This window comes from Tarenaya hassleriana, unplaced genomic scaffold (assembly GCF_000463585.1).
Source record: "Tarenaya hassleriana unplaced genomic scaffold, ASM46358v1 Cleome13, whole genome shotgun sequence".
NCBI classification, from domain to species: Eukaryota; Viridiplantae; Streptophyta; class Magnoliopsida; order Brassicales; family Cleomaceae; genus Tarenaya; species Tarenaya hassleriana.
In genome coordinates, this window is record NW_010963495.1 from 2,292,130 (window position 1) to 2,317,758 (window position 25,629).

Here is a 25,629-nt window from a genome sequence, read left to right on the forward strand (position 1 = left end):
ATACGTGGAGCCTCTGATTCTGTTAGAGGGTCCTTATGGGCCAATTCCCATTGGGCCATAGGCCCAATAAAGTGAAATGATTGCTCGGTGACGAACTGTCGGTGACATTATCAAAATCCTTCATGAATGACCGCCGATATAAATAGATACCGTCGCCTTTGCGTTGACGCCTCTCAGCTTTCGCATCCTCCTCGCGTTTCGTGTTTCCCTCTTTTGCGAATTAGGGTTTGAGTCCTCCTCCTGCGTTTATCGATCGGTGAGAAAATGGGAGGAGGAAATGCGCAGAAATCGAAGATGGCTCGCGAGAAAAACCTGGAGAAGCAGAAGGCTGCTGGAAAAGGTAAAACGCTAACTAATTCTGTCGCGCGTAATTATTGCGTTTTCTGTTTGGTTTCTGAGAATCGGAGGAAGAAAGAGGAACAACGGAGCTCTTGCGTGTCAGTTTTTGTTTCTGTTTTGTGGTGATTTTGATTTATTACGATTGTTCGTCTTCTTATCCGGCATTAGTTTTCCGCCAAAAGTGGATGATAGAATCTGTTCCCTTATGTTCCGAGAGTTAGGTGTATTGGATTTGGTTGTTGATGTTGATACTTTGATCTCCTGCAGGAAGCCAATTGGAAATGAATAAGAAAGCAATGAGTATTCAGGTGATTGTAGCATGTCTTTACTCGTATTATTACACTGCTTGTAATCAGATGTTGAAATGCTTTTAGTTCTTATCTAATCTATAGATCGGTAGCTTCACTGTCGGATTTTAGAAGCTGCTTCTTTGTGCATCTGAATACCCTGATACAGGACATGATTCCTGAGTTTTTTTCATTCATTGGATGATGAATAGTTTGAGTCGGTCAGTCACTTCATAGTCAAGATTGTTTGGGAGATGAACTGGCAGGATTAGAGTTTCTCACTGTTATCAGGGTAATTGCACGGATCATCAGGTTATATATACCATAGCACCAGATTAAGACACCTCTTAGTGTTTGGCCGAAGCTAGCGACCTTTCCCTTGTGATTAAATTTAGGTTTTTTATTGATGCATATAATGGAATGACCCCTTTGCTGAAACTATGAAAGGTTATTTACTTGCTTCCATAGAAAGCTTGGTTTGCTGATTACCAGCCGGCCATATGTACATCGAGCTTCATTTCATGCATAGAAAGAAACGATACTACTTCTCCATTTCTTTATACATTCGGCATCTCCCAATGATTCAGTATAACATCTAGAAATGTTATATTTTCAGTGCAAGGTTTGCATGCAAACGTTCATGTGTACGACGACGGAAGTGAAATGCAGGGAGCACGCAGAGGCAAAGCACCCAAAGTCCGATCTCTTTGCTTGTTTTCCGCATCTGAAGAAGTGAACTGTCACTCTATTCCCATGTACATGTGTGTGGGTTCCATTCCGTGTTTGTAATCAATCGGTGTCTCTGGGATCAAACCAAAGTTTCCCCTTACTGTCTGTCACTCAGACTTGCTTGTTCTGTAACGTGTGCTCTTAGCACATAAGACTCGTTAAAAAGTTCGTGATAAAGTGTTTGCTGCTGGTCTCGGTTTACTTTTTTTAAATAAACACAGCCGAGCTGGATTGCTTCAAGTTAACGTTGGATCAGAGAGAGGCCATAAGCCATAAGTGTGCAAAATGCACCTTCGGAGTCCAAAACTCGAACTAATGGATGTGACAACTTCCGTATTTCTAAGTCCACGGACGACAATATTTCGTTTGTGAGGTGTGTGTATATACACATATGTGTAGCTCGAAAGAAAATTGCCATGAGAGCGGGTAGGCATGCGACCAAGGGTTTATATATGAAACCTGTTTGTTGAGAAAGTTGTATTTTAAGAAGACAAGAAGAATAGCAGTAGAAGCTTTTGTCTCCAAAAAGACAGAAATAACGAGTGTAAAGGTAGTTTGGTCTTTAAATGAGCGTTACTGTGTGCGCAGCCTGCTGCTCTCTGCAGCTCTCACTTGAGCAAAGTATGGGTGACCCTAAATCAACACCACAACACATTCCAAGTCAACATTTTAAAGGCAAAGTGCAGTGTTCACCAATCCTAAGCAGTCCATTCTATGGAGAAGTATATTTAGTTAGAAAGTATTTCATAGATCAAGTTTATTTGTTTTGACTTCTTAGTTTTAAATTTGTATTTTTCATTAACAAGTTTGAAGTTGTGAGCTTTTTGTTGCTATATATGAAGTAAATATTAACATAACATGCTCGACAACGGATTACCATGGCATCTCTCGCGGTAAGCCTGTCTTGATGATCATACCGAAGAAGCTTATCAAGAAAATCGATGGCCTGAAACAGCACCCAAAAAAAAATCCAATATCAGCAGTAGCATGAAACGTGCTGCAGAGACAGAAGGGGATGTAGTAACCTCAGGGGAGATCAAGTGCTGGTTGTCTGCACTGATAAACTTTGGCCATGGCTTCCTGCTGTGCCTGCAACACACAATCGACACAAATTGCATATATATATATATATGAATAGATCTTCTCAAGCCCGCATTGCCTTATTTAAAAAAAAAGAAAGAAAAGAAAGAACAGTTTCAGGATCAGGAAAACCTTCCAACGAGTGCCTCAAGCTGTGGGTCAAGATCTAACTGATATTTGTTAAGGTAGGCATTTAGCTCATCAGTTCCCAGTACCTGACAAGAGCGAAAGATTAAAAAGGAGTTGTAAATTGCTCCAGAGATCGCATACAAACTCACAAACCGATGCCTTACCTTAGCAATTTTGACAAGCTGATCATGATTATCATGACCGTAGAAGAAGGGTTCCTTGCGAAAAATCTGTGAAAAGCAAAGGTCATTCACCCACAACCCAATTATTACTGCAATCCCATGTATCAACAGGTAAAAACAACACGAAAACTGCATTCCTTTAAGATACAAATGATTGAAAACACGTACAAACGGTAGCACAGGGCAGCGATTCTCACCATGCCAGCAAACATACAACCAAGACTCCACATGTCTAAGGAATAGTCATAATCTTGCAGATCAACTAGAAGCTCAGGACCCTTGAAGTATCTGACAAACAACACAGATTTTTAGACATAGGTAGATGTCAAATTACCAACACAAAATTGATTTAACCAAGCAACCAAAACACAAGAAGATTCTAGAACTCGCTCCATAAAACCAGCCATCGATGTCAAAGCAATCATCTTCATGTAAGATGCACAGCAGTAGAAGAAACAAAAGAACACCATTAAGAGACAAAAAGAATATATAGAAAACAGTTATTTCCAGGCATTTAATCCATCCGTCTGCTATTAAAAATACAAAATAAATCCACGTTATTGACAAAATCAGGTCTGGGTTTAGCCTCATCCTGGTATGATTTATCATTCACAAGGATAGATTAGAGGCTAAAAAATTAGAACCCTAACAACGAAGGTCTTCTACTTTTGCTTAGTTCACACAAAAATCAATTGGAAGTATTTTTTATCATCAGCATCAAAGAATCTCTAGGGCCTATTAAGCATGCTAAACTTGGGATATGTTCCCTAAAATTACCTCGAGGCAACTCGAACATTATACTCTTTTCCAGGATGGTAAAACTCAGCAAGGCCCCAATCTATCAAGCGAAGCTTCCTCAGTTCATGATCTATCATGACATTGTGAGGCTTGACATCCCTGTGCATTATTCCTTGAGAATGGCAGAAATCTAATGCCTGAAACAGAGCAAAAGTAATACATGAAACCATAGATTCTTGATTCTGATCAGCACATACAAAAAAATCAAAATATCATACAATTGTATCTCGGTGAAGCATGTAAAAGAGCAGCAAATTACCTTCAAGAGCTCGTATATATAGTATCGGATATCATAATCAGTCAAAGTCGGGTACAAAACTTTGAAGTCCACGCTGTTAACAAACTCAAATATCAAGCTAGGAGTTTTGGAGTGCTGATCTCTGACTATATCAAGCAGCTTAACAATATTTGGCCCGCCACAAAGGTTCTGGAGGATCTTTATCTCTCTCTTAATCTGCAGATGAAACCCAAATCATTTGCCATTTGCCATCAATTTCAAGGCATGTATAAACTTTGAGCGAACTAACCAACCTAAAATAAGCAGTCTTTACAGATTTCTAGATGCTACCCAATATCACAGACGAAAATTAATCGATCGATACCTTCTTCTTCTTTACGGGCTTAAGGATTTTGACTATACAGCGCTCCTTTGAATTGACATTTATGCCTTCAAAAACTTCACTGTATTTACCACGACCAACTTTCCGCACGACCTCATAATCATCCTGGTCTCTGCAAATTCCCCCAAGAGACACCAACGTCAGGAAATCACCGAAAACACTCGACCAATTCAACTAGACAAAGAACAAAAACACAGCTTGTCCAGATGATTTCAACAGAAAAAGTACATAACTTCGACAACCGAACATAACAGTAAAACCAAGTTCCATGCGAAAACCAGCTCCACGAAGTTAGCTAAACATGCCAGAACACAAGCACCATATCTACGATCGTTCAGAAAAGAAACTCAATCGAGAAAACAGAAAATGAAGAGAAGCACTGAGATTTCACTTTCCGGTATCAATCCCGATTCGCGAACAAAGAAAATTCCAGGAGAGACGAAGAAAAGCATCTGAAAACAGAGTAGCAGAGAAAAGGCAACGTAGTGAGCCATGAAACGAGGTGAGATTACCCCCACTGAACAACGAGAGACTCGTAATCCCAGTATTCCTTAGGTCGGACAACGTTAACGTCGGCATAAACCCTAGCTTTGGACATGATTCCTCCGCAGACTGGTAGCCCGAGGTATCGATCCAGAAGGTAATTCCGCGATCTAACCAATCAATCGTCCCTTATCGTCAGCATCACTGGCGTTGTCGACGATAGTGGAAGACTGATGGTGATTGGAGGGAGCGCAGGATAAGAAAGGTCACCCCACTCGGGGAAGAATCTGATGCGTATTATAATTACGATATTTATCATCCACGTGCGGGCTGACGTCATATCAACATCTTCAAAGATTAATAATTTAGATATTTTTGGCTAAGAAAACTGTATTATTGGATAAATACATACATACGTACGTACATATACGTATAAATTGAGCTCAAACTTCATAATAAAGATCTTACGTTGATATTCGCCTAAGAACCAACAGCAATAATACATAAATAATTTTTTTTTAAAAAACAGAGAGAGATCACATGGGTTTAGGTTGAATCTGTTCGAAATCGAAAACCTCGAACATGAGACGCCGGACGTCGGGTTTGCCATAAACGGAGTAGGAGAGGCCGTGAAGGGCTTGTTGGACGGCGGTGGTGGCCGGATTTCTCAGCCGCCGGTTATGCTCATACCGATCTTGAACCTCCTCCGAGTATATTATGAAGTTGTGAAGGCGTTTGTCCCTTAGATACCTTCCGCAGTACTTGTTCATCAACAATCGCCTGTGTTTCTCTTGCAGCCATTTCCCCGGCGCATCCAGGTGCTTCATCAATAGCCTTTCCGCCATTACCAGATCCTGCATCATCGTCATCATCATGTTTAGATCAAAGGGTTCTACAAAGTTGATGTCTTTTTAAGGATTGTCGATTGATTCACCTGTATCTTCTGGCCGACATATTCCAACCGCTCATAACAAAACCTCGGATGCTCGAACTTGTGCTTCGATGGGTGTAAGAAACAGAGCTGTGGGTGTTCAAAAGGAAACCAAAGCTAAGAGGAAAGAACCTGCGAGCTCGAGCTGAGCTAATCCTCGTAGGAAGAAGAAGCAAATCGGTCTAACCTGTAAGCCGAGTCCAAGTTCAATGTTCCTGGCTTCGGTTATCTCTCGGATTTTGTCATTCATAGCCAGCGGGTATCCAAGTGTCTGCATAACCTGTGGTTTGCTGTCGAAATCCCAAATGTTACCCCTGAAACGATGCATGCCCGGTGGAACACATGCCCTGAATAACCTCGGTTGAGTGAATAGAGCATCCTCCGGAGGCTGCTTACCCAAAAGAAACATGCATATAAATGAATAATGCCTTCCCACATTGTTGAATAAGAAAAAAAGGCTACTGAGATTATTCCGTTCGGCCAAGAACTAACCATTATCCTGTTTAGCAGTCAATTTAATGTTTTTTTGCTTCAGACTACCGTATCAGTTGCTTGATTTGATAACGAGTTTGTGACAATGAAAGAGAGAAGCTCTACCTTGTAAGTAGCAACATCCTGCCAACTCAGCTTTTTGCCTTCAAACTCAACCGAAACATAGTCTACATCTTCAAGCTGTCTCCTTGACCTCGGCTGGCAGTCCTCGGCATCTGGGTCCATCCCAAATACCTCAAAAAGAACACGATACACTTCTGGCATTCCGTAACATAGATATATGGCGCCAAACAAGGCCCAGAACACAGATCTGGCAAGAACAAGAACTAATTAATACCGTTCACCGAAACTCAAACCGAGATAATGGGCGTATGACGGAAACTTCTATGTTGGAAATTCAATCATATCATTCTCACACAAGGGATATCCGGTTATCCACATGCTAATTACACTGTAAGAACAGCTACAAGACTCTTCGTTTAAAAAAAAAAAAGAGAGAGAATTTTTTTTTATCTGCTAGCTGCTCCTAACAGCAAAAGGCTGCATCAATGTCTAAATCAAAAGAAAGAAAACTTACTTCCTCTTACGTATCTTAAGAACCATGCTAGAGGTTATCAGACATTGCATCGTGCTACAAGAAGCGCAGATATACAAGTACAGATCAAAGTGCTTAACATCAACTCTCAGCACAACTCCTAACGACTAACTCAGCTGCTACTATAATCGATTCAAATTATCATCAAATGTTGATCAATAAAACAGCTAATTCATCGTACGAACCAGCAAAAAACACTGATCAGAATGAATCGGAGACTTACTTCACAGGCGGCTCACGCTCCTTCCTGATCAGCTTATCCATATCATCATAAGGGAATATCAAATTATGCAAGCTCGCAGCTTTTATCCATTTGGGCAGATACCTCTTCCCTATCAAAGCAAACACTCTCTCCCTCATCGGCCCCGGTGATTCCCTCGGATACCTCTGCAGGAAAAACTCCGCTAGGGCAAGCTCCAATACGTATTGCCCAAGAAACCAGAGCCTAGAGTGTCCGTTCTTCACGTGCCTCGCTCGCGATCTATCGCACGAAAGGTGCTGGAACGCGAGGTAGAGAAGCGTGTCAAAGTGCTTGGCCGGGTTATCGTCGGGCAACCCTTCCGAAGGTTCCAGAGAGTAACCCAATGCCTGTTTAGCTTCGAGAAGATACTCGTCGATCCATGTCTTATCGGCGCTGTTGAGCCGCGAGGGCGGGAGACAAGAGCTGAGCAAAGGGAACGATTTAAGCGACAATTGCGGGCTGTTGAGGAATCTCTCGGCCAATTTCTTGTCGTCCAACGGCGGCCTCAGGATGAATCGTTTCGGAGGCACTTTCTTCTTCGGCCCGGTTGCTCGTTTACGCTGCGCGAGCTCCTTGAGCAGGCGTTGAGGACTGTCGCGAGGAAGATCCTGGGGTTCCGCCGCGACAGAGGCACAAATACGAAGATTCTGGAATCTGGGTTTCGCAAATCTCGAAGGATTGAGTTGGATTCCAGTCGGAAACTGAGATACGGAAGAAGAAAACGAGAGTTCCGGCACCAGAGAGGAACGGCACGTCCGAGAAACGCGAAGGAAAGAAGAAGATGAAGAAGCAGAAAGATCCATGGTTTAGATTATCTAACAAGCAACCAAAGTTAAATCATCGATGAAAAACACAACATTGAAGAGAAACCGAGGTACAATCTCTGGATTTGGCTGCGATGGTAGAAGGAAACACGAAGGTTTACGCGAGGATAAGGTGAGAGGACCCGAGGGCGGGGAAGGGAACAAGATTTTTTGTTCAGAGATCGTCATGTCGTTTTGAGAATCTGAAAATATAAAACGCAGCAGATACATATATGGGCCCATAAAGCCCATATAAATTTGCTGAAGGCTTTTTGGGCCCAACAAATGTTCAAAAGTAAAACATATTCATCAAATATAGTGTGTACGCGCGCCCGTTTGTATATAGCAGATTAGCAGTCACATTGATCTAAAATAGACATCAATTCTCATATAATATTCTCTTAAAAGAATAATCATCTCAGAAATGATATATATATATATATATGTGTGTGTGTGTGTGTCTTTAAAAAATATAACAAGTTTAAAAAACATCGATTTTATCATCATAAGAATCGACCGACCAAAAAGTGAAGAAATGAGTATGAAACAAAAAAAAAATATGAAGAAAAATTTATAATATTTAAAAAAAAAAACGGGACAATGAGTAAGCCAATGTTTGGCTTAAGCTATATGGAAATGGCAACTCAATTATTGATAGGCAATTACTCAACTTTGGTCGAGGTATTAATTACGACCTAAAAGTCTATAATGTCCTATCAACCACCAAAAATACATATAACATAATCACCCTTTTTATAGTTTTATTTTTCTATTGATCTGTGCTATTAATTAAACTTGCTAATATCGAATTCAATTACCGTACTTAGATTTTTTTTTCACGCGCTATAAAGTAATCCGAACCTTATTATTTATGTAAAACGTTTTAAGTTTTGAGGTTACTGAAAATATACGGTGGGTTTATCTTATAACAAAGAAAAAAAGTCAAATTAAAATGAGTGCCGTGATTTGAAATTGGAATTGGACTCCTAAACAAACTACTGAAAGTGAAAACTCAGAGAGGCAAATCCCAGGGCGATGGGTTCCCATTCCACTCCGCATCATAGATTGGGAATATTATATTTCGATATATTAAGCGTGATTATTAAAATCAGTATATGTTTGGGCTATAACCAGAAAATTATGGTGACTCTTGATTTTTGGTCGGGGAGGTGTGTATATATATATATATATATCGCAGCTTAATTAAGATTAGTATATTTAATTTTGTTGGAAATATATACATAATATATATATATATATACACACACACATACACACGATCTCTCGTTGAAAGGTAAACAAATAGAGTTATATATAAATCCCGTTGAAAGTTAAATAAATAGAGTTAACCTCACCATCATCTACTTCCACCACATTGGAAAACCTTGAATATTATTAAGTGAAATAAACATACAATTTCTAACAAGAATTAGGTGAAGAATAATCAAGAAAAATTTTACTTGTGTTTGTGACAGGTATAATTTGATTTTGACTATAATCTATTATTTGATTTTTGATTACCAATTTTAGTAAAACGACATATGCTGCAAACGTTAGCATGCTCATTTTTAACTCAACAACTTGGTTTATATATAAATACATTACTCCATTTCTGTCATAACTAACTCGATTTCACATTTTTTTCGTAGAATCAGTTTTATACTGAATATAAAAATATATATGTAATTTTTAAATATGAAAATCAAGATATGGATAACATAGTTGCATAGTGATTTCCTACGTAATTTTATCATTAACCCTGAACGTATTATTTATTTTCTGATCTTAAAAGCACTTATGAAGTCATGATTATACATAATATATATGTAGAGAGAGAGAGAGAGAGAGAGAGAGACTAGGATTGTTAAAAAGATTTAATTTACAGAAGAAAAAGATTCCATGTGTTTGCCCACATGGCACGTGAAATAAATCCAAATAGAGAGAGGTCGTATGAAAATAAAAAATTAAAGACACCAAACTTTGGAACTCGAGTGTCCATGTCGGTTCATCGTCATATTTTTTTTTTTATTAAATTAAATACGTCCATGCAATATATACACTATTCATCGACTGTAAACTATTGTCCCGAACTAGTTTTACAAGCTATCCCCGATAAAATTCAAATTAAAACATGGGATGCCGGAATTATATAGGAGACTGTACGTCTAATCCAATCAATTAAGGCGCTACAATTATTGGAAATGTCCAAACAAATTAATGATATTTTTCCTCTCCTATCGGTTTTATTTTAATTAAATCTAAAGTCTTTTCACTAGAGTTCCAAAATGATTCGCGAAAATGTTGTCTGATTGGACAAGGACCCCAAGCCTGACGCAAGCGAGTCATATCTTCCACTGCAGAGATCAAACCCTAATCCATTATTTATAAAGATTACGTAAACGAGTGACTAATTAATCATCTATATATATATATATATATATATATATATATATATATATAATATTACACGTTTTATTTTGTATCCACCTTATTCACATCTTATATTAGTACTGATTCCTACTTCTGTAAAGCAGTATATTCCAGAAACGAGGCATTTGGACCATATTTATTTGAACTACCCTTACCTGTTCCGATAATGTTACCCTTCCATCTTGAATCAAAGAGGTTAAGCATAAGCGACTTTATATGCGTTTATCTAATTTACCTCAAAATAATCTATTGATTATGATAACTTTTTTTGGGTGATATTTTTCATGGAATGATTTTCGAATCATTTCGTACATTTATCTAGTTAATTCTCATAGGGTAATCAATATGTGTATTCTTCAAATTTCGGACGCAGATTACCATAAAACTGAATAGGGGACTTTGGATAAGATTTCGTGTTCCAACCTAGCAATTATTATGTAACTTCCAATTTGGTTTGGATATGAACAATGTTTTTTATTTTGAAAAAAAGGGGCCATAATATAAGATGACGACAGAGAGTGAAAAGTATGATTGCTATATATATACACACACACCATGGAACCCTTTTTACATGCCTTTTGAAAAAAACGCATCGAAATTATATATGACTAAATCATCAACAAAAAAGTTACATTTATTCAAAATTTAAAATCGGTCGAACCTCGTGAATTCAGTACTGCATCACCACGAGATTCAATCAAGTTGAAAAGTATAAATATATATACACATGTGAATATGACAGAGACAGGCGACGAGGTGCGTAAGAACAAATGGCAAATACTCAAGTCAGCGAAGGGGGCAGTTGAGAACAGAACAAAGGCGGCCTATAAAACAATTTATTCCCTCCCATCACTCTCTCTCTCTGTCTCTCACCACTTTGATTCCCTTACAAAAATAAAATCTAAAAAAAATGTCATAAACAATAACAAATCGCAAGAAACGGCCAAATGAATCATTTCATTTAAATATAGATTATAAAATGCCAGCTGTATCCCTTCTTGTGTCCGCCACAAAAAAGCAAAAAAAAAAAAAAGGGTTTGTTTTCGCTCTATCTCCAACGCATATAAATGCCCTTCCTTGGTACCACTCTAATCATATCAGACCACACCACAACAGTAATCGTAACGTTAAAGAATCAAGAATCATCTTCTCTTTCGTTTCTTTTTTTTTTTTTTTGCTAGAGAGGTTAATTTGGGGAAAACAAGAGATGGGTCGTGGGATCAACCTCGTACTGGTGATGCTGTGCATGTATATGAGCCTCTGTTTGCTTCCGGACACAGCTTCTGCTCAGCTCAGACGCAACTTCTACGCAAACTCATGTCCCAACGTCGAACAGATCGTCCGAAACGTCGTCCAGCAGAAAATCCAACAGACCTTCGTCACCATCCCAGCCACTCTCCGCCTCTTCTTCCACGACTGTTTCGTCAATGTAACGCAGATTCTTTCAACGTTTGAGATACTTATACAATATCTTTTCTCCACATGGATGTAAAAATGGCGTACATGTAAACGCATATACGTGCAGGGGTGTGATGCGTCGGTGATGATAGCGTCGACGGGGAACAACAAGGCGGAGAAGGATCACCCGGACAACTTGTCGTTGGCCGGAGACGGATTCGACACAGTCATCAAGGCCAAACAGGCCGTCGACGCCTTCCCAAGTTGCCGTAACAAAGTTTCTTGCGCCGATATTCTCGCCATCGCCACCCGTGACGTCGTTCTCCTGGTCCGTACGACGCCATATTTTATATACAATCATTATAATTGTAATCAATATATAAATAATGAATTAAATTAAGTAAACGTTACAGGCGGGGGGACCAAGATATGAAGTGGAGTTGGGAAGGCTTGATGGACTGTCTTCCACGGCGGCGAGTGTCGGAGGGAAGTTGCCTCAGCCCACCGACGATTTGAACAAACTCAGTTCCCTCTTCGCCAAGAACGGACTTAGCCTCACCGATATGATCGCTCTCTCCGGTAACCCATCAATCATTCAACACTTGTTTTTTTTTTATAAAAAAAAAGGTATATTTTAAAATTTTAGATTTGGAATATGACCGTGTTGGAAATCTTAGCACAAGTTCTTGAATAATGAGATATCTCCGTATTCAAATGCGTATACGCATGAAAAAAAATGAAGGAAATTGAAATAAACACGAGAGGATGACTTTTGGAAAACATACAACTGCATTATCTATATTCACAACGATGCATGATCGGCACGCGAGACGCCGAAGAATATTCAACGTACGTAAAGGTTAAGCGTTTTACAAATAGATTTGATTTATTGTTTTGAAATCGGCGAATAAGATATGTGACGACTAATTAGTAATTAAAGAATTAAATTAAATTTTGATTAATAAAGGGGCGCACACGCTGGGATTCGCGCACTGCACAAAGGTCTTCAACAGGATCTACAGCTTCAGTAGGACCAGCCCAGTGGACCCCACGCTGAACAAGGCTTACGTGGCACAACTTCAGGCAGCATGCCCGCGCAACGTGGATCCACGTGTGGCGATAAACATGGACCCCACCACACCGAGGCAGTTCGACAACGTCTACTACAAGAATCTGCAGCAGGGGAAAGGGCTTTTCACTTCGGACCAGGTTCTGTTCACGGACCCTAGGTCAAAGTCAACGGTTAACCAGTGGGCGAGCAATGGGCAGTTGTTCAATCAAGCCTTCACTAATGCCATGATCAAGCTCGGCCGTGTCGGCGTCAAGACTGGTCGTAACGGCAATATTCGCCGAGATTGTGGAGCTTTCAATTAACGCCTCCTCGTAAAGGGGAATTTCTTTTTTCTTGGATTTCTGGGTTTTTTTTCTTTGGGGTGTTGTTAAGGGTTGCAACGTCAATTGGTTCAACTCAAGATCTTAAGCGTAAAGAATAAATTTCCAATACAAAGAAATATAAATAAATAAAACGTTTTGGTCTTGATAAAATAAATAAATAAATATATATATATATATATTCATAAAAAAATAAATATAAATACACCAGGCATTTTATATGATGAAAATATGGCTCCTGGACCGACTTGACTCGATATTACGACCTAAAAAAATCTAATGCCACGAGAAGCCCATTATATATCGTTACACAATGGGCTTCAGTTCATTTTTTTTCATAAGTCAAAAGTCTCGCATATGTACTCCATTTCATATATTCTTTATTTATTTTTTTAGGAAGGTTATTTCTATAAAATTTTCAAGAAGTAACTGTATATTGATTTTGAAAATGTGAAAAGAGGATACAATATATAAAATGTATGCCATGCAAGAATGGTCGTGTGAGTGTCGGGTTCACTTGGGTCTTGTACAATAAGTGTTCGGCCGAAAAAACGAAGATCAAAGGAGACAGTGGAGAGAGAAGATGGGAAGATCAGTTCGGTCAACGATATATGGCGGAGAATCTTTTCAATTTTCTTCTCTCTCTGAATAATAGCCGCCGAAGCACGTGAAGTCTCGTGCCCGACCACGACTCTCTGTCGGATTCTTCGCTCTTTTGTTTTTTTTTTTCTGGTTCATTTCTACGGATATACACCGAACTAAGCTGTTGCTGTGAACTTCACTGAGCATATGAAATTAAATATGAATGTAATTAAAAAACCATATATGCCCTTGGCCTTGGTATAATTTACAGACAGAGTATATATATATATATATATACATATACATATAAAGGCCATAACCAACAGCGGATGGAGAAGCAACCAGCCTTGTCCCCACGGCCTCCTCCCTTGAGGCATCCAATTTGCTCTTTGCAACTTCCGCGACACTTCGTTTTTCATACATACATACATACATACATACATATATACATACGTACGTACGTATACTCATGCATGCATACATATTTCACTAGTGAAGAGGAATGACGTGCGTGTGTATGAATGGGCTCGCATTTTTTTTTCATTAATTCATCAGATTTCAGGTGTTTGCAGGTTTAGTTAATGTGTTTTCTGACCATCGTGATCATACTTTTATTATTAGCACTCGATAAATACGATGTCCGATCTGCCCGTCCCATGGTCCTTCGGTTTATCTGAAAACATTACAAATTATGACTCTCCGAGACCCAAAAAAAAATTGTCGGATTATGGAAAAAGGCAAAAGTGATGATTTCTTTTAAGAGAAATAAAGATTTGTAATGACTATTACGTTTACCATTTCCAAAGGGACCAAGGATTAATTAGTAACCTAATCGCAATTAATTGAAATTATGTCCCCATCCGTACTAATACTCATTAAAATAAATTTTTAAAAAAAAACGAAAAAGGAGACGGTGGTGAAATCCGCGTCACACCCTTTATTAATTCTTGGTTATGCTCAAGTTTATTTGATTCTCCTCCCTCAGGTAGTGGTGGCTATTTTTAGATTTTATTTTTCTGTTTCTTAATTATATTCATTTAACTTTTATATTTAAAGTTGGTTTTATTAAAAATAAACATGCTATAAAAAAACATCTATTTTTATTTTTATCATTCAGTGGCAATGCATTCCGAATTCAAGTAATCAGGAACCAGTGGTTTCTAACTAATGGCACTAAATCATATAAAATGCGTCCAAATTGACTCGTAACAATCAATCTAAGACAGATGTTTTCAGTTATTGATATACAATATATTTTTAACAAAAAAAATTGGAGTTCCTGGATTTTGTTTTCACAAACAAAGAAATAAATAATAGAAACAAAAAAAAAAAACATGACAAAGAGAACCGAAACATGGAAAAGAATTTTATAAAAAAAAAACATGGAAAAGATCGAGTTGGCTGCGACTTGGAGAGAAGGGGATTTGGTGCTCCGAATGTGGAGGAATCTGATGTGTTTAGTTCAAGATGCCTTCGATAGATAGACCGCTAAGATGCTTCGTAGCTGACGTGGATCTTCGTGTGTTCTATCTCACTGTGGGCCCCGCTTTACATTTATGCGGCGACTCGAAAAATTTTCCCACACCTCTTTGAAAACTTTGATCTTTTTTTTTTAATAGAGAATATTAAACGTTCGTGAAAAAGAAAATTTTCGGGGGTGCAAATGAATGTTCAATTACGATTTTATTACAAAAATGGAATATATATACGTATAAAGAAAAAGGTGTAAGTAGTATTAATTTTTAGACGCGAAAAAAATAGAGAGAGAATTTTAAAAAATAAAATAAAGAAAGGAGGAGAAACGGAGACGAACACGACATGAACGAAGCAAACACAATTTAATGAAAAAGTGGAAGTGAGGTTCCTTTCCCAGTTGTCTGGATGAGGCAAGTGAAGGGAGACGTGTTGCAGATTTTCCGAATATCTCTGGGTCCCACCCTTTTATTCTCTCTCAAAAAATATATAATTATTTGAGAGAATATATTTGGCTACAGAATTAAAGCATCAGCATTTCTAATTATCTAAAATTCTTGTCGGTATATATACACATATATACATGGTTTTCATTATTAGAGAGGTTATCACTATGGTTTCTGTAAAAAACGACTCTTTGCATTATCCATAAGCCATATGACTTTATCCATTGGGACCTTACTTGCTTTGCCTTCTCCCCCCCCCCCAACCCAGAAACAGATGTACCTAATTAAAATTGTAATTAAGTGTCCAATATAAAGCTAATCCAAAACAATAAACAAAAAACTTGTCATAACTAATGCTTCTATGGCTAAATCATAATTACAATTAAGATTCCGACTTTGGATATATAAGACTAATGTTAATGGGCGTGACTCTAGAGCTGCTGTGGGTTGATGATATCTTACGTCTCCGTTTCAAGAACAGGTGTGTACTTGGATAATTCATCAAGGCAACGAACAAAAGGAAAAGAAAATAGAATTTTATAAATATAATTAGTTTTAAAACCGGCAAATTTATCATTTTTCTCAAATCTCTGATTACGACGATAATCAAAGGGAGAAATCATGAATTAGCCGGTCATTCTACATCATAAGTGTCTCAAATTTAACCGGATATATATATATATATATAGAAAGAGGAACTAAAAATCGTTCCCACACAAAAACAAAAACCAAAATTTATGGCCCGGAGAATAAAAGAAGATAATGAGATGAAGAAAACACCGTCGGTTTTTAAACAAACAGATTCAGTAGCTTCCTCTCTCCTCCGTTGCCGTACTGATCACCGAACCCACCGTCCCAACACGACGTCGTTACCGACTCCTCCGATATCATCGACGGAGTTCCCGGCCGATCGCCGGTTATCACCTCCTTGCACGGCGCCGCCGAAGGGAGCCCGTGGTTCAGATGGAGATCCAGATTCGAACCAGCAGGCTGATCCGGCTTCTGCCGCTTCCGTTTCTCCGTCGCCGCCTTGGATCTGGAGAAGCGACAGTGGTGGCTAGGGTTATCGTCCGTCGAACCATCCTTACGCGGCAACCGCCACATGGATGTACTGATTTTGGAAGCCTGGTCGGTGGCCATGAACGGTGGAGGAGATCCAGTGGAGAGAAGCTCCGGGATCGGCCGCAAGGATCCACCGCGGAGGACTGTCTCCATCGCCGCCTGGCAGACGTGCCAGTTTCCGGTCCACAGCAGCCCCACCGCGCCGTTCACGGGGTTCACCGTCCTCCCACAGGCCTCGAAGAGTAACGACTGAAACAGAGCTGAAATCCAAAAATGGTCAGAACGAAAGGGTATTTCAAATTTCAAAAAACAAAATCAGGAGAGAGAGAGAGAGGAATGGTACCAGGGCGTTGAGAATCGGGGACGGAGGAGATGAAGGACATGAGACCGGCGCGGCCGAAGAACTTGGCGACGAAGACGGTGGCGTGGCCCTGAGCCTCAGCGGATTCGATCCACTGAAGGCATGGACGGAGGATGCATTGCAACTCATTGGATTCACACTCTTCCAAGAAAAAAAAATTCCAGATTCGCTGGAGGCAACAAGAGAATGGAAGATTGATTCGCGATCGAAGACAAATGGAGATATTTTCTACTGATTTCAGAGTAAACCCACCAGAGAGAGGGAGAGGGAAGAGAAGCAAGTTTGGGATGGAAGAAGAGAGGGGTGGATTTATAGAAGCGAGGGCGTAATAAAATAATGAGTCAACTTGTCTTCATCTTATTCTCTGCCCCCTCCTTTTTCCATTATTAAAAATGAAAATTAATAACGCATTTTTTGTATATTTTTCTATTATACGTTTGAAATTCAGGGGGCAAGCTATTAGCTAGAGGATTGGACCACATCATTGCAAATATTTAACGGGAAACTTTATTGAAACTGAAATAAAAATATATAACAAGGAAATTTTAATTTGATACAATATGAGTAGCAGTCTCTAGTTTATCAAAATTCGGATCATGATTTAAAAAAAAAACTGGTCTGCGTTGAGAGACCCTAAAATGTTGCTTTGTAAAAGAAAAGATACATCGTCTAATAAGGGTGAAGCAGCAGTAGAAAGTTTTCAGTAAAAAGGTTAAGTTAATTTAAAATCTAAACGAATATTAAGAAAAAAAAAGGACAGTCAAAACTGTAATTAAAGTTTTAAAATGTGAAACAAATGTAGAGGTAGTGAGAGAGAGGGGATTTCCAAGGTGTTGGGGTAAGGAGAGCGGCTCCTTGTCTCCGCGAATACTTTGTCCATTACTTCATTTATTTCCGTTTATTTTATTTATTCGCTAAACACGGTCCATTTATGCATATTATATCTATATGCTCTGAACATATATATATATTTTGGTTACAGTGAAACGATATTTAAATTGGAAGAAGATAAATAAACATTGGGCATTGGGGAAATGACAGAGAAAGCTGACGTCAGACGACGGTGTGGGTGTGGTGTACCGTGGCGTGGGGTGCACATGGACGCGGTTGGTGTGAAAATTATTGGTTACAAGTGGTTTGGATTTTTGTATGGAATTGAGGCTCTAGGGTTTTATTTAATTAATTATTTATTTATTTGCTATTATCAACAACATTTATTATTGTTTATAAGAAAGTGTATCTAATATTTTTTAAAAAAAAATTTATTATTGAGTGATTTTTGTTATTTTTGGGGGTTAATCATTGGGAGAGCGCTGGTAATCAGATAGGGGGAACTAGCAACCATTTAAAGCCATGTGTGTTCATTCCAGTCCACCAACTCTTTTTTTCTTTTATTTACTTTTCATTTGTTATATATATATATATATATATATAGTTTTATGTATAGGTATAATGTGTATTTACAAAAAACGTAAGATCCAAACTAATTAATAGCGCATTATTAAGAATGGATTATATATATAATATATTGGTAGATGCAAGGTCAAAATGATTCGGTGTAAAACCAAAACTTGGAATGAAATCTGCACATCATTAAAACCAGGGTTGTAGGACGTATTTGTGTATGTATATATTCATGTCATTATAGAGCATAAAATGATTTTTATAATTCTTCGTGACGACATCCATTTTTTTTAACCTAATTTCAAGTTCGGTTCATGTCACTCTTACGTGGAATAGGTCTTGAACTAATATTTAAATATATATATATATATTTATATATATAATTATTTAATCAGTCCATTGTATACAAGGAAGTGTATTGCCATAGTTAGATGCCTGAATCTTGTATTCATTGATGTAAGTTCATTAAATAAGAGATTTAGTGAACTTTGTATCAATTACGTTGGACAGTACTTACCAACGGGTTTTTATCTCTTATTCTTTTCGTTTTTATATAGATGTCGTTTTAATTGTTTTCGCAATTTTAAATTTTTTTTAAAGTTATATGTGCCCTCATTAAAATCATATCCACCTTAATATTCTATTAAATTTTATTTTTAAATTAAAGATAAAATTGGATTTTTTTTATTATTAAAAAGCACTCAAAAAATATAAAATTACAACTATTAGAAATAAAAAATAATCTCTAAAATGAGATTTATTAAAAAACGGAAGGAGTATTATATAAGATAAGTAGGATATAATAGAGGCTCCACGAATACATATTGACATGCTACAATCTAGAACGTTTTTTTTAATAATTAAACTCTAGAATAAAATTTGTATTTTTATAAAGATAATATGAAATAAAGAAAAAGAAAGTGAACAAAAAAGTCTAAACCAAATGAAATTGATAATATCCAAATTAAATCATAACAAATTTATTTAAACTAAACCATCTGATAATATAATTTACTGTTTATGTAACCACATTAAACGTTTAATAAACTAGGATTAAGGATGGGAAAATTCAAAAAGCCCTTTTACATTTTTTAAAAGTATATGAAACATGACAAATCTACAGCATATCTTAACCTAATGTCTCTAATAATAATTATTTCGGAAATTATCAGCTAATAATGTCATTGTCACTTCCTACGTGTCATCATTATCTGAAAAATTATCAACTAATACTGTCACTTTCTTTCCGTACACTTTACAGCTCACATGGGCGTACCGGTTTTTATTCGAAGACCATGAATCAATAGTCGTTCTTGTACGGTAAATATGATTAAAATTTCAATCGAATAATTCTAAAACTGTATTTTAACAATTATATTATATATATATATAATGTTCGAATACAATATTTGAAATAACAAATATAATCGAATTTCACGCATGAAAATAAATTATTTAACGAACGGTATTCTATTAATATTTGTCTCCTCTGCTTTTTGAATTGAAAATGAAATTAGAAGGTACAAAGGCTCCTGACACATTGGGGGGAGCCATCCACGTACGATATGACAACCATTTAATTGTTGTCGCGATTCAAAGAACAAGAATCGGTGAGGAGTTCAACAGTTACATCATATGAAGGGGGACTCTAATTTGTTTTCATATCTCCCATGAGACATTTTGAACCTTAACATATGCCCCGAAATTTAGCATTGGCAAGATGTTCTTTTCGTGTGTTGGTTGGTCTGACGCTGACCAATCCAAAATATCCTAATGGATTCATCTTTTATATTAAAAAAAAGGGGCATAATCATTAGTCTCCTTGAAATCCAACCATTCGAAAATGGATTAAGTGGAACAAAAATTTTATACAAAACTTACCTGATATACCAATTTTTATTTATTTATAAGAAACTCCATTTTGTTACAGCGATTTGATTCTTTTAATTGGTTTTTTCCACCATTGACATGCAAAACCGGAGAGAATGCAAGCAATGTCCACTCAAATTTAATCAATAAAAAGGGAACACTTCCGGTTTTGGACCTTTATGTTTTCTTATCATTGGTATTTTGAACTATGAGGAAGATTATAGCAATGCTATTCGTTATGAACTATTAATGGTGATCTTCTTTTTTGAAATTAACCTGTATTTGGCTTATTCAACGAAATGTACATGGACCCATCTTGAACAGATGAAACGTATGTCTCGAATTCGAGATTCAAGTTGGAATGGGGAGTATATTTGACTCACAACTTGTTTTCGAACCCATAATTAGTTTGTATATCAGCATGTAACATCCGGTTAACAAAAAAAAAACTGTCTACATGGTTGGTATCTAAATGTTTCAGTCATGTTTATGCATCAATTACGAGAAAATAAAAAAATTATTTTTTTTTTCCAGCAAAGTGAGGGGTTGCTGGCGTCAGAATCAAGGAAGGTGGGGACTAGCTATGAGGATAAGGTGAAAGCTCCGCTTTTGGTGTAAGTCTTCGAACTTTTCTTTCTTATCCATCAATTACACTTACATTTATCACTAACCATCACTACTGGTTATCATAGCTGTTCATCCATAGAATCATGTAATGGGCTGATCACATAACACCTAAACTCAAGAGCCATGAGGAAGCTCATGAAAATGTAATAACGGTTATAACCATACAAGAAGAAAAGCCGTGGGAGCAGAACCAAGCATGAGAACAACCTTACCTGTTGAAGAGGACAGTGAAGCAGACATAACGGTTTGAATGGCAGATGATTTACGACGCCAAATGATCGAAAGTCAGATCCTTTTCTTAATACGAAGATAGACTACGGTTAAGTTGTTAGTTTACTATCTTCCCTTACCCAGAAACGAAAACCACATAACAGATATATATCTCAATCTGATAAAACGAGTCTATATACACACATGCATAACCACGAGGTTGATGAAGATAAAAGGTTCGTGGCGTCCAAGCAGAGGCTTCTCTGATTATCCATCCATGGCGTCCGATCAATATTTCATCGAAAATGAGCACGCGGAGATCGAAACGTAGAAAGCTCCTCTCTGGCTACGGTCACACGTTTTTTAGTTTTTGCACCCTGTACTTTTGGTTTATTATTAGTCTGACCCTACAATTTAAATAGGTTTACTATTACCCCTTTGGGGAGCCCTAAACGACGCCGTTTGGAATCAACCATGATCGTTTCGACGGAAAGCAAAAAGATTGAAGAAAAAGCGATTCTTGCCTTAGTCTCGATTTCCCGAGGTAAAGACTCTCTTAATGGCCTCAAGGCCCTCGCGATTCATAACCTCCTCTCTTCGCAACGTCTCCTCCTCCGCCGCCTCCAGTAATAATCTGTTCTCCATCTTCTCCGGTCGTTCTTCTCCTTCTTTGGGGAAGGGAAGCCTCCGTTTCTCGCCGGCGTTGCCTTCCGTCGGGGTCGTCCGCGGCTTCGCATCGCTTTACCGCCACCAGCTCCGGCAACAGCGCGTTAAGGGTGGTGACACGCCGGAAACGATGGCTCAGAAGATCGGAAAGTCGATCCGCTGTCCCGGCGCTCCGTCGAAGGCTAGGGTTTACGCCGATGTCAACATCGTCAGGCCCAAGGAGTACTGGGACTACGAGTCCCTCACCGTTCAATGGGGGTACTTTGAGATTCCTTGCCCATCTCTATGATTGTTCTATTTACCTGTTTCCTCGTTTTTCTTGGATGTTCATAGGGTGTGGACTGTTTGTGTAATGGTAGAGGAATGTAGGTTTAGGGTCTTATTTCCAGTACCTATTTAGGCAATTGCTGTGTAGAATCAGTTGAAACATACACACTTTGATTTATTTCTGTCACATTTCGTGGTTTTATTGGCTTGGATGTGCTCTTCGTTCATCCTTGAGATTGGGAGGATTAATCTATGTGTTGTAGTCTTCTAGATAGTTGAATCTCATCTGATTTCGGACAAATATACTTTTTTTGTTTAAGTGGTACGATTGTGAGTTTGTGTTGCATGTTATGAGGTTGCTCCTTCGATGACACAGTGAACAGGATGATTACGAGGTGGCGAGGAAGGTCGGAAGGGGCAAATACAGTGAGGTGTTTGAGGGTATACACACCACTGATAATGAAAAATGCATTATCAAGATTCTGAAACCGGTGAAGAAGAAGAAGGTGAGTTATGTCGAGATGTGTGCTCATTTTTACCAATGCATTTTTCAAACTTTGCCTTGGTTTGTCCTAGTGGCGATGTTCCTAACGCTTTTTGCTTCCCCTCGACGCAGATTAAGAGGGAAATTAAGATTCTGCAGAACCTTTGTGGCGGTCCAAATATTGTGAAATTGCTAGATATTGTTAGAGATCAGCAGTCAAAGACTCCCAGCTTGATATTTGAGTATGTGAATAACAAGGATTTTAAAGTGCTCTATCCAACACTCTCAGACTACGATATTCGATATTATATCTACGAACTTCTGAAGGTACATTGGTTGTTCATTTGTTATACATAAAACTTGAGATGAACTGATAAAATCAGAAGCTGTGGCATACCTTATTTCGGCTCCTGAACTATTAGTAACATATATTTTTTGTCTCTCACTTATGTAGGCATTGGACTATTGCCACTCGAGGGGAATCATGCACAGAGATGTGAAACCACATAATGTGATGATTGATCATGAACAACGAAAGCTACGTCTAATTGACTGGGGATTGGCAGAATTCTATCATCCTGGAAAAGAGTACAACGTCCGTGTAGCTTCTAGGTAATTTCCTTTGATTGGGTGTAAACCACTGCACCATGGGATTTGTTCCTTAGTACACATTCCTGTTGATAGAAACCTATTCGAGAAATGAATTTCCTGTATTGTAGAAGGGATGCATTCCATATTTAGATTTTATAAGTTGAGGCACAGTTTTCAATTTGTGTAATTCACTTGTGCTAATGAGCAGGTACTTTAAAGGTCCAGAGCTGCTGGTTGATTTGCAGGATTATGACTATTCTCTAGACTTGTGGAGTCTTGGATGCATGTTTGCTGGAATGGTGAGCAGACCAGATTAGTTTATCTTGATTTATGGAAATACGGCCAAGTATATGGATGCTGATACTGAGATTTGGTTGCAGATATTCCGCAAGGAACCATTCTTCTATGGCCATGACAACTATGATCAGTTGGTCAAAATTGCAAAGGTAATGTCCTGCAGAAAGTGTTCGTCTTTCAGGCTGCCCCTGTTGAATCTTCCATATATGAACTCTCATCCTTGATTTTACTGGAGAAGAATATGATCTTTAGAACACAAAACAAATATGGAAGACATGTCAGGCTCATTCATGGGTGTTAAGTGAAGATTATTATTTGTGTACGTGTGCACAATGGCAGGTGCTTGGTACAGATGAACTTAATGCCTACCTAAACAAATACCGGATAGAGATGGACCCGAATCTTGCAGCACTTGTTGGGAGGTATTGTCAGATTATATACGTATATATATATATATATATTGACAGATTTTTTTTTTGTTGAAAATTTCCGTTTCTTTTCTATTTTCAACAATGTTAAAGCATTAAGAAACAATTGGGTCCTGATTGATCTCCAGACATAGCCGGAAACCATGGTCAAAGTTCATAAACTCTGAGAACCAGCACTTGGCAGTTCCTGAGGTACACAACTCCCACTGACTGCTTATTCTTATGTGAAGCACCAACACATTATGAACATCTGATTAATGATTGTGTGTTTTTTTTTTTGTTTCTCAAAAAAGGCGGTTGATTTTGTTGACAAGTTGCTGAGATACGATCACCAAGAAAGGCCGACCGCCAAAGAAGCCATGGTAAAATAGATGTGCCTTTTTCATGCATGATACAAACTAACTCATGGTTCTATGATGTTGCGTCTGAAGAAAAAGAGTTGATGTTGTGTGTGTGTAGGCGCATCCGTATTTCAAACCGATCATCAGAAACGCAGAAAGCAGCAGCCACTGACACTGTCTTTTCCCTTTCCTCCATTTGTTGAAAACTCAACTGGATTTCTTTATTATTCATGTTTTCTCAACCTCAAAAAATGTTGTTTCTTACTTCACATGTCATCATCAAGTGTTGGATGTTTTTGCCTGCTTTTATATTACATATATATATATGGTTGAATTATTTTTCTCCTTTAATGTTTGAAAAGTTAATGCTCTCCCACTATAATCTTCTATTAAACACATTTTTTTTATTCTTTTCAAAATTGTATCGATTTCAATCAGGGAAAAAATAATAAAACAAAATATTTCATTGAAAAATCTTTGAAGTAATATGTATCTATATATTTTTTCTTTTCAAAATTTAGTCTGATATCTCAATGCTAATGTTTTAAGGATTCGAATTAGGGCAGAATATTATATTCCCCACATGTAATCATCGTCAGAGGGATGACCCAAAAAAAGGGTTAACTTTAAATTCTTGAGTTAAAAGTATGCTTTTTAGTTTGTAAAGGTGAGGAGATTTAGTTGGAATTGGACATGGAATTATGGAAACAATCTTACAATTTTGGGACGGGGGTTTGGCCATGGACGGTAGGGCTGGGCACAAATATCCGAAAATCGGGTATCCGTCGGATACTCGTCTCACGGATACCCGATTTTAGGGTATTCGTAATTTTCAAATTTGAATCCAAATTTCGATTTTTCAATATCCGTGAATCTGAATCCAAATCTGGATAATAGAATTTTTAAAACCGGATATCCGCGGGTACCTGACAATTATGATTATAAATAATTATAAATTATATTTATATAATATTTTTATAAAATATAATTATTTTAGATTAAATAATTTCATATATTTTAATATTAATTCAAAAAAAAATAAAATTTATTATTATTTACCTCTTATTATCTCCTTTGTCTCATATATTTTATCATAATTCATCAATTTTTATAAATATATCTTCATTTTTTGAAAAATTTATATATAAATATTATTGTTTTTCTTAAATAAATCCAGATCCGGATACCCGCGAATACCCGATCATTATTCCGGATACCATACTCTGGATACTCGTAAATACCAAATACCATATACAAATCTTATAACTAGATATCCGAACCTCCCGAATCCAAATTCAAATCTCTCATACCCACCCCACCCCTAATGGACGGTCATGAATGCCTTAACAAACGTCAGAATCCAAAATTTAAAACGGCTCGAATTCCTCTCTTCTTTAGTTCTTTTATTACCCTTCTATCCGTGTCGGTTAATCATAAATAAATCTGTCTATTGGCGGCAGCAACAAGAGGTGCGGGGAGGGCGAGAGAAGTATAAAAGGTGCGAGTTTCCGATTAAAATTGAGATCGAAAAATCAAGAGATCGATCAGATTTCTCGATTGTTCTTCGTCGAGCCGTTCATGAACGAAGCAAA

The 25,629-nt window shown here is 37.7% G+C and overlaps 7 protein-coding genes across 7 annotated transcripts in view; 4 read left to right on the forward strand and 3 right to left on the reverse strand.

Annotated features, from left to right (window-relative positions):
* The first annotated feature begins 162 nt into the window (after nucleotides 1–162).
* LOC104807622 (uncharacterized protein At2g23090) lies at nucleotides 163–1,556 on the forward strand. Its single transcript, XM_010532991.2, has 3 exons — nucleotides 163–340; nucleotides 607–647; nucleotides 1,243–1,556. Exons 1-3 carry the CDS (start codon nucleotides 265–267, stop codon nucleotides 1,360–1,362), a joined length of 237 nt encoding a protein of 78 aa, XP_010531293.1. The 5' UTR covers nucleotides 163–264; the 3' UTR covers nucleotides 1,363–1,556.
* A 195-nt stretch (nucleotides 1,557–1,751) lies between these two features.
* Nucleotides 1,752–4,928, reverse strand: LOC104807623 (casein kinase II subunit alpha-3). Its single transcript, XM_010532992.1, has 10 exons — nucleotides 4,677–4,928; nucleotides 4,147–4,276; nucleotides 3,804–3,998; nucleotides 3,524–3,681; nucleotides 2,944–3,034; nucleotides 2,729–2,794; nucleotides 2,568–2,650; nucleotides 2,381–2,444; nucleotides 2,233–2,301; nucleotides 1,752–1,988 (listed from the first exon to the last, which is right to left on the reverse strand). The coding sequence occupies exons 1-10, from the start codon at nucleotides 4,760–4,762 to the stop codon at nucleotides 1,929–1,931; spliced, it is 1,002 nt and encodes a 333-aa protein (XP_010531294.1). The 5' UTR covers nucleotides 4,763–4,928; the 3' UTR covers nucleotides 1,752–1,928.
* A 146-nt stretch (nucleotides 4,929–5,074) lies between these two features.
* Nucleotides 5,075–7,886, reverse strand: LOC104807624 (ribonuclease III domain-containing protein RNC1, chloroplastic). Its single transcript, XM_010532993.2, has 5 exons — nucleotides 6,889–7,886; nucleotides 6,176–6,380; nucleotides 5,766–5,966; nucleotides 5,582–5,668; nucleotides 5,075–5,501 (listed from the first exon to the last, which is right to left on the reverse strand). The coding sequence occupies exons 1-5, from the start codon at nucleotides 7,707–7,709 to the stop codon at nucleotides 5,184–5,186; spliced, it is 1,632 nt and encodes a 543-aa protein (XP_010531295.1). The 5' UTR covers nucleotides 7,710–7,886; the 3' UTR covers nucleotides 5,075–5,183.
* A 3,330-nt stretch (nucleotides 7,887–11,216) lies between these two features.
* Nucleotides 11,217–13,048, forward strand: LOC104807625 (peroxidase 50). The gene is made up of 4 exons (XM_010532994.1): nucleotides 11,217–11,568; nucleotides 11,665–11,865; nucleotides 11,951–12,116; nucleotides 12,505–13,048. Exons 1-4 carry the CDS (start codon nucleotides 11,347–11,349, stop codon nucleotides 12,909–12,911), a joined length of 996 nt encoding a protein of 331 aa, XP_010531296.1. The 5' UTR covers nucleotides 11,217–11,346; the 3' UTR covers nucleotides 12,912–13,048.
* A 2,912-nt stretch (nucleotides 13,049–15,960) lies between these two features.
* On the reverse strand, nucleotides 15,961–17,952 carry LOC104807853 (LOB domain-containing protein 39). The gene is made up of 3 exons (XM_010533280.2): nucleotides 17,934–17,952; nucleotides 16,836–16,994; nucleotides 15,961–16,752 (listed from the first exon to the last, which is right to left on the reverse strand). The coding sequence occupies exons 1-3, from the start codon at nucleotides 17,950–17,952 to the stop codon at nucleotides 16,220–16,222; spliced, it is 711 nt and encodes a 236-aa protein (XP_010531582.1). The 3' UTR covers nucleotides 15,961–16,219.
* A 3,527-nt stretch (nucleotides 17,953–21,479) lies between these two features.
* On the forward strand, nucleotides 21,480–24,355 carry LOC104807626 (casein kinase II subunit alpha-2-like). Its single transcript, XM_010532995.1, has 10 exons — nucleotides 21,480–21,887; nucleotides 22,273–22,402; nucleotides 22,513–22,707; nucleotides 22,835–22,992; nucleotides 23,180–23,270; nucleotides 23,352–23,417; nucleotides 23,608–23,690; nucleotides 23,825–23,888; nucleotides 23,990–24,058; nucleotides 24,156–24,355. The coding sequence occupies exons 1-10, from the start codon at nucleotides 21,523–21,525 to the stop codon at nucleotides 24,207–24,209; spliced, it is 1,275 nt and encodes a 424-aa protein (XP_010531297.1). The 5' UTR covers nucleotides 21,480–21,522; the 3' UTR covers nucleotides 24,210–24,355.
* A 1,008-nt stretch (nucleotides 24,356–25,363) lies between these two features.
* Nucleotides 25,364–25,629, forward strand: part of LOC104807627 — a 2,509-nt gene continuing 2,243 nt past the window's right edge. The window contains exon 1 of the mRNA XM_010532996.2: nucleotides 25,364–25,615. The gene's annotated coding sequence lies outside the window, so the exon portion shown is untranslated. The remainder of the gene's footprint in view (nucleotides 25,616–25,629) is intronic.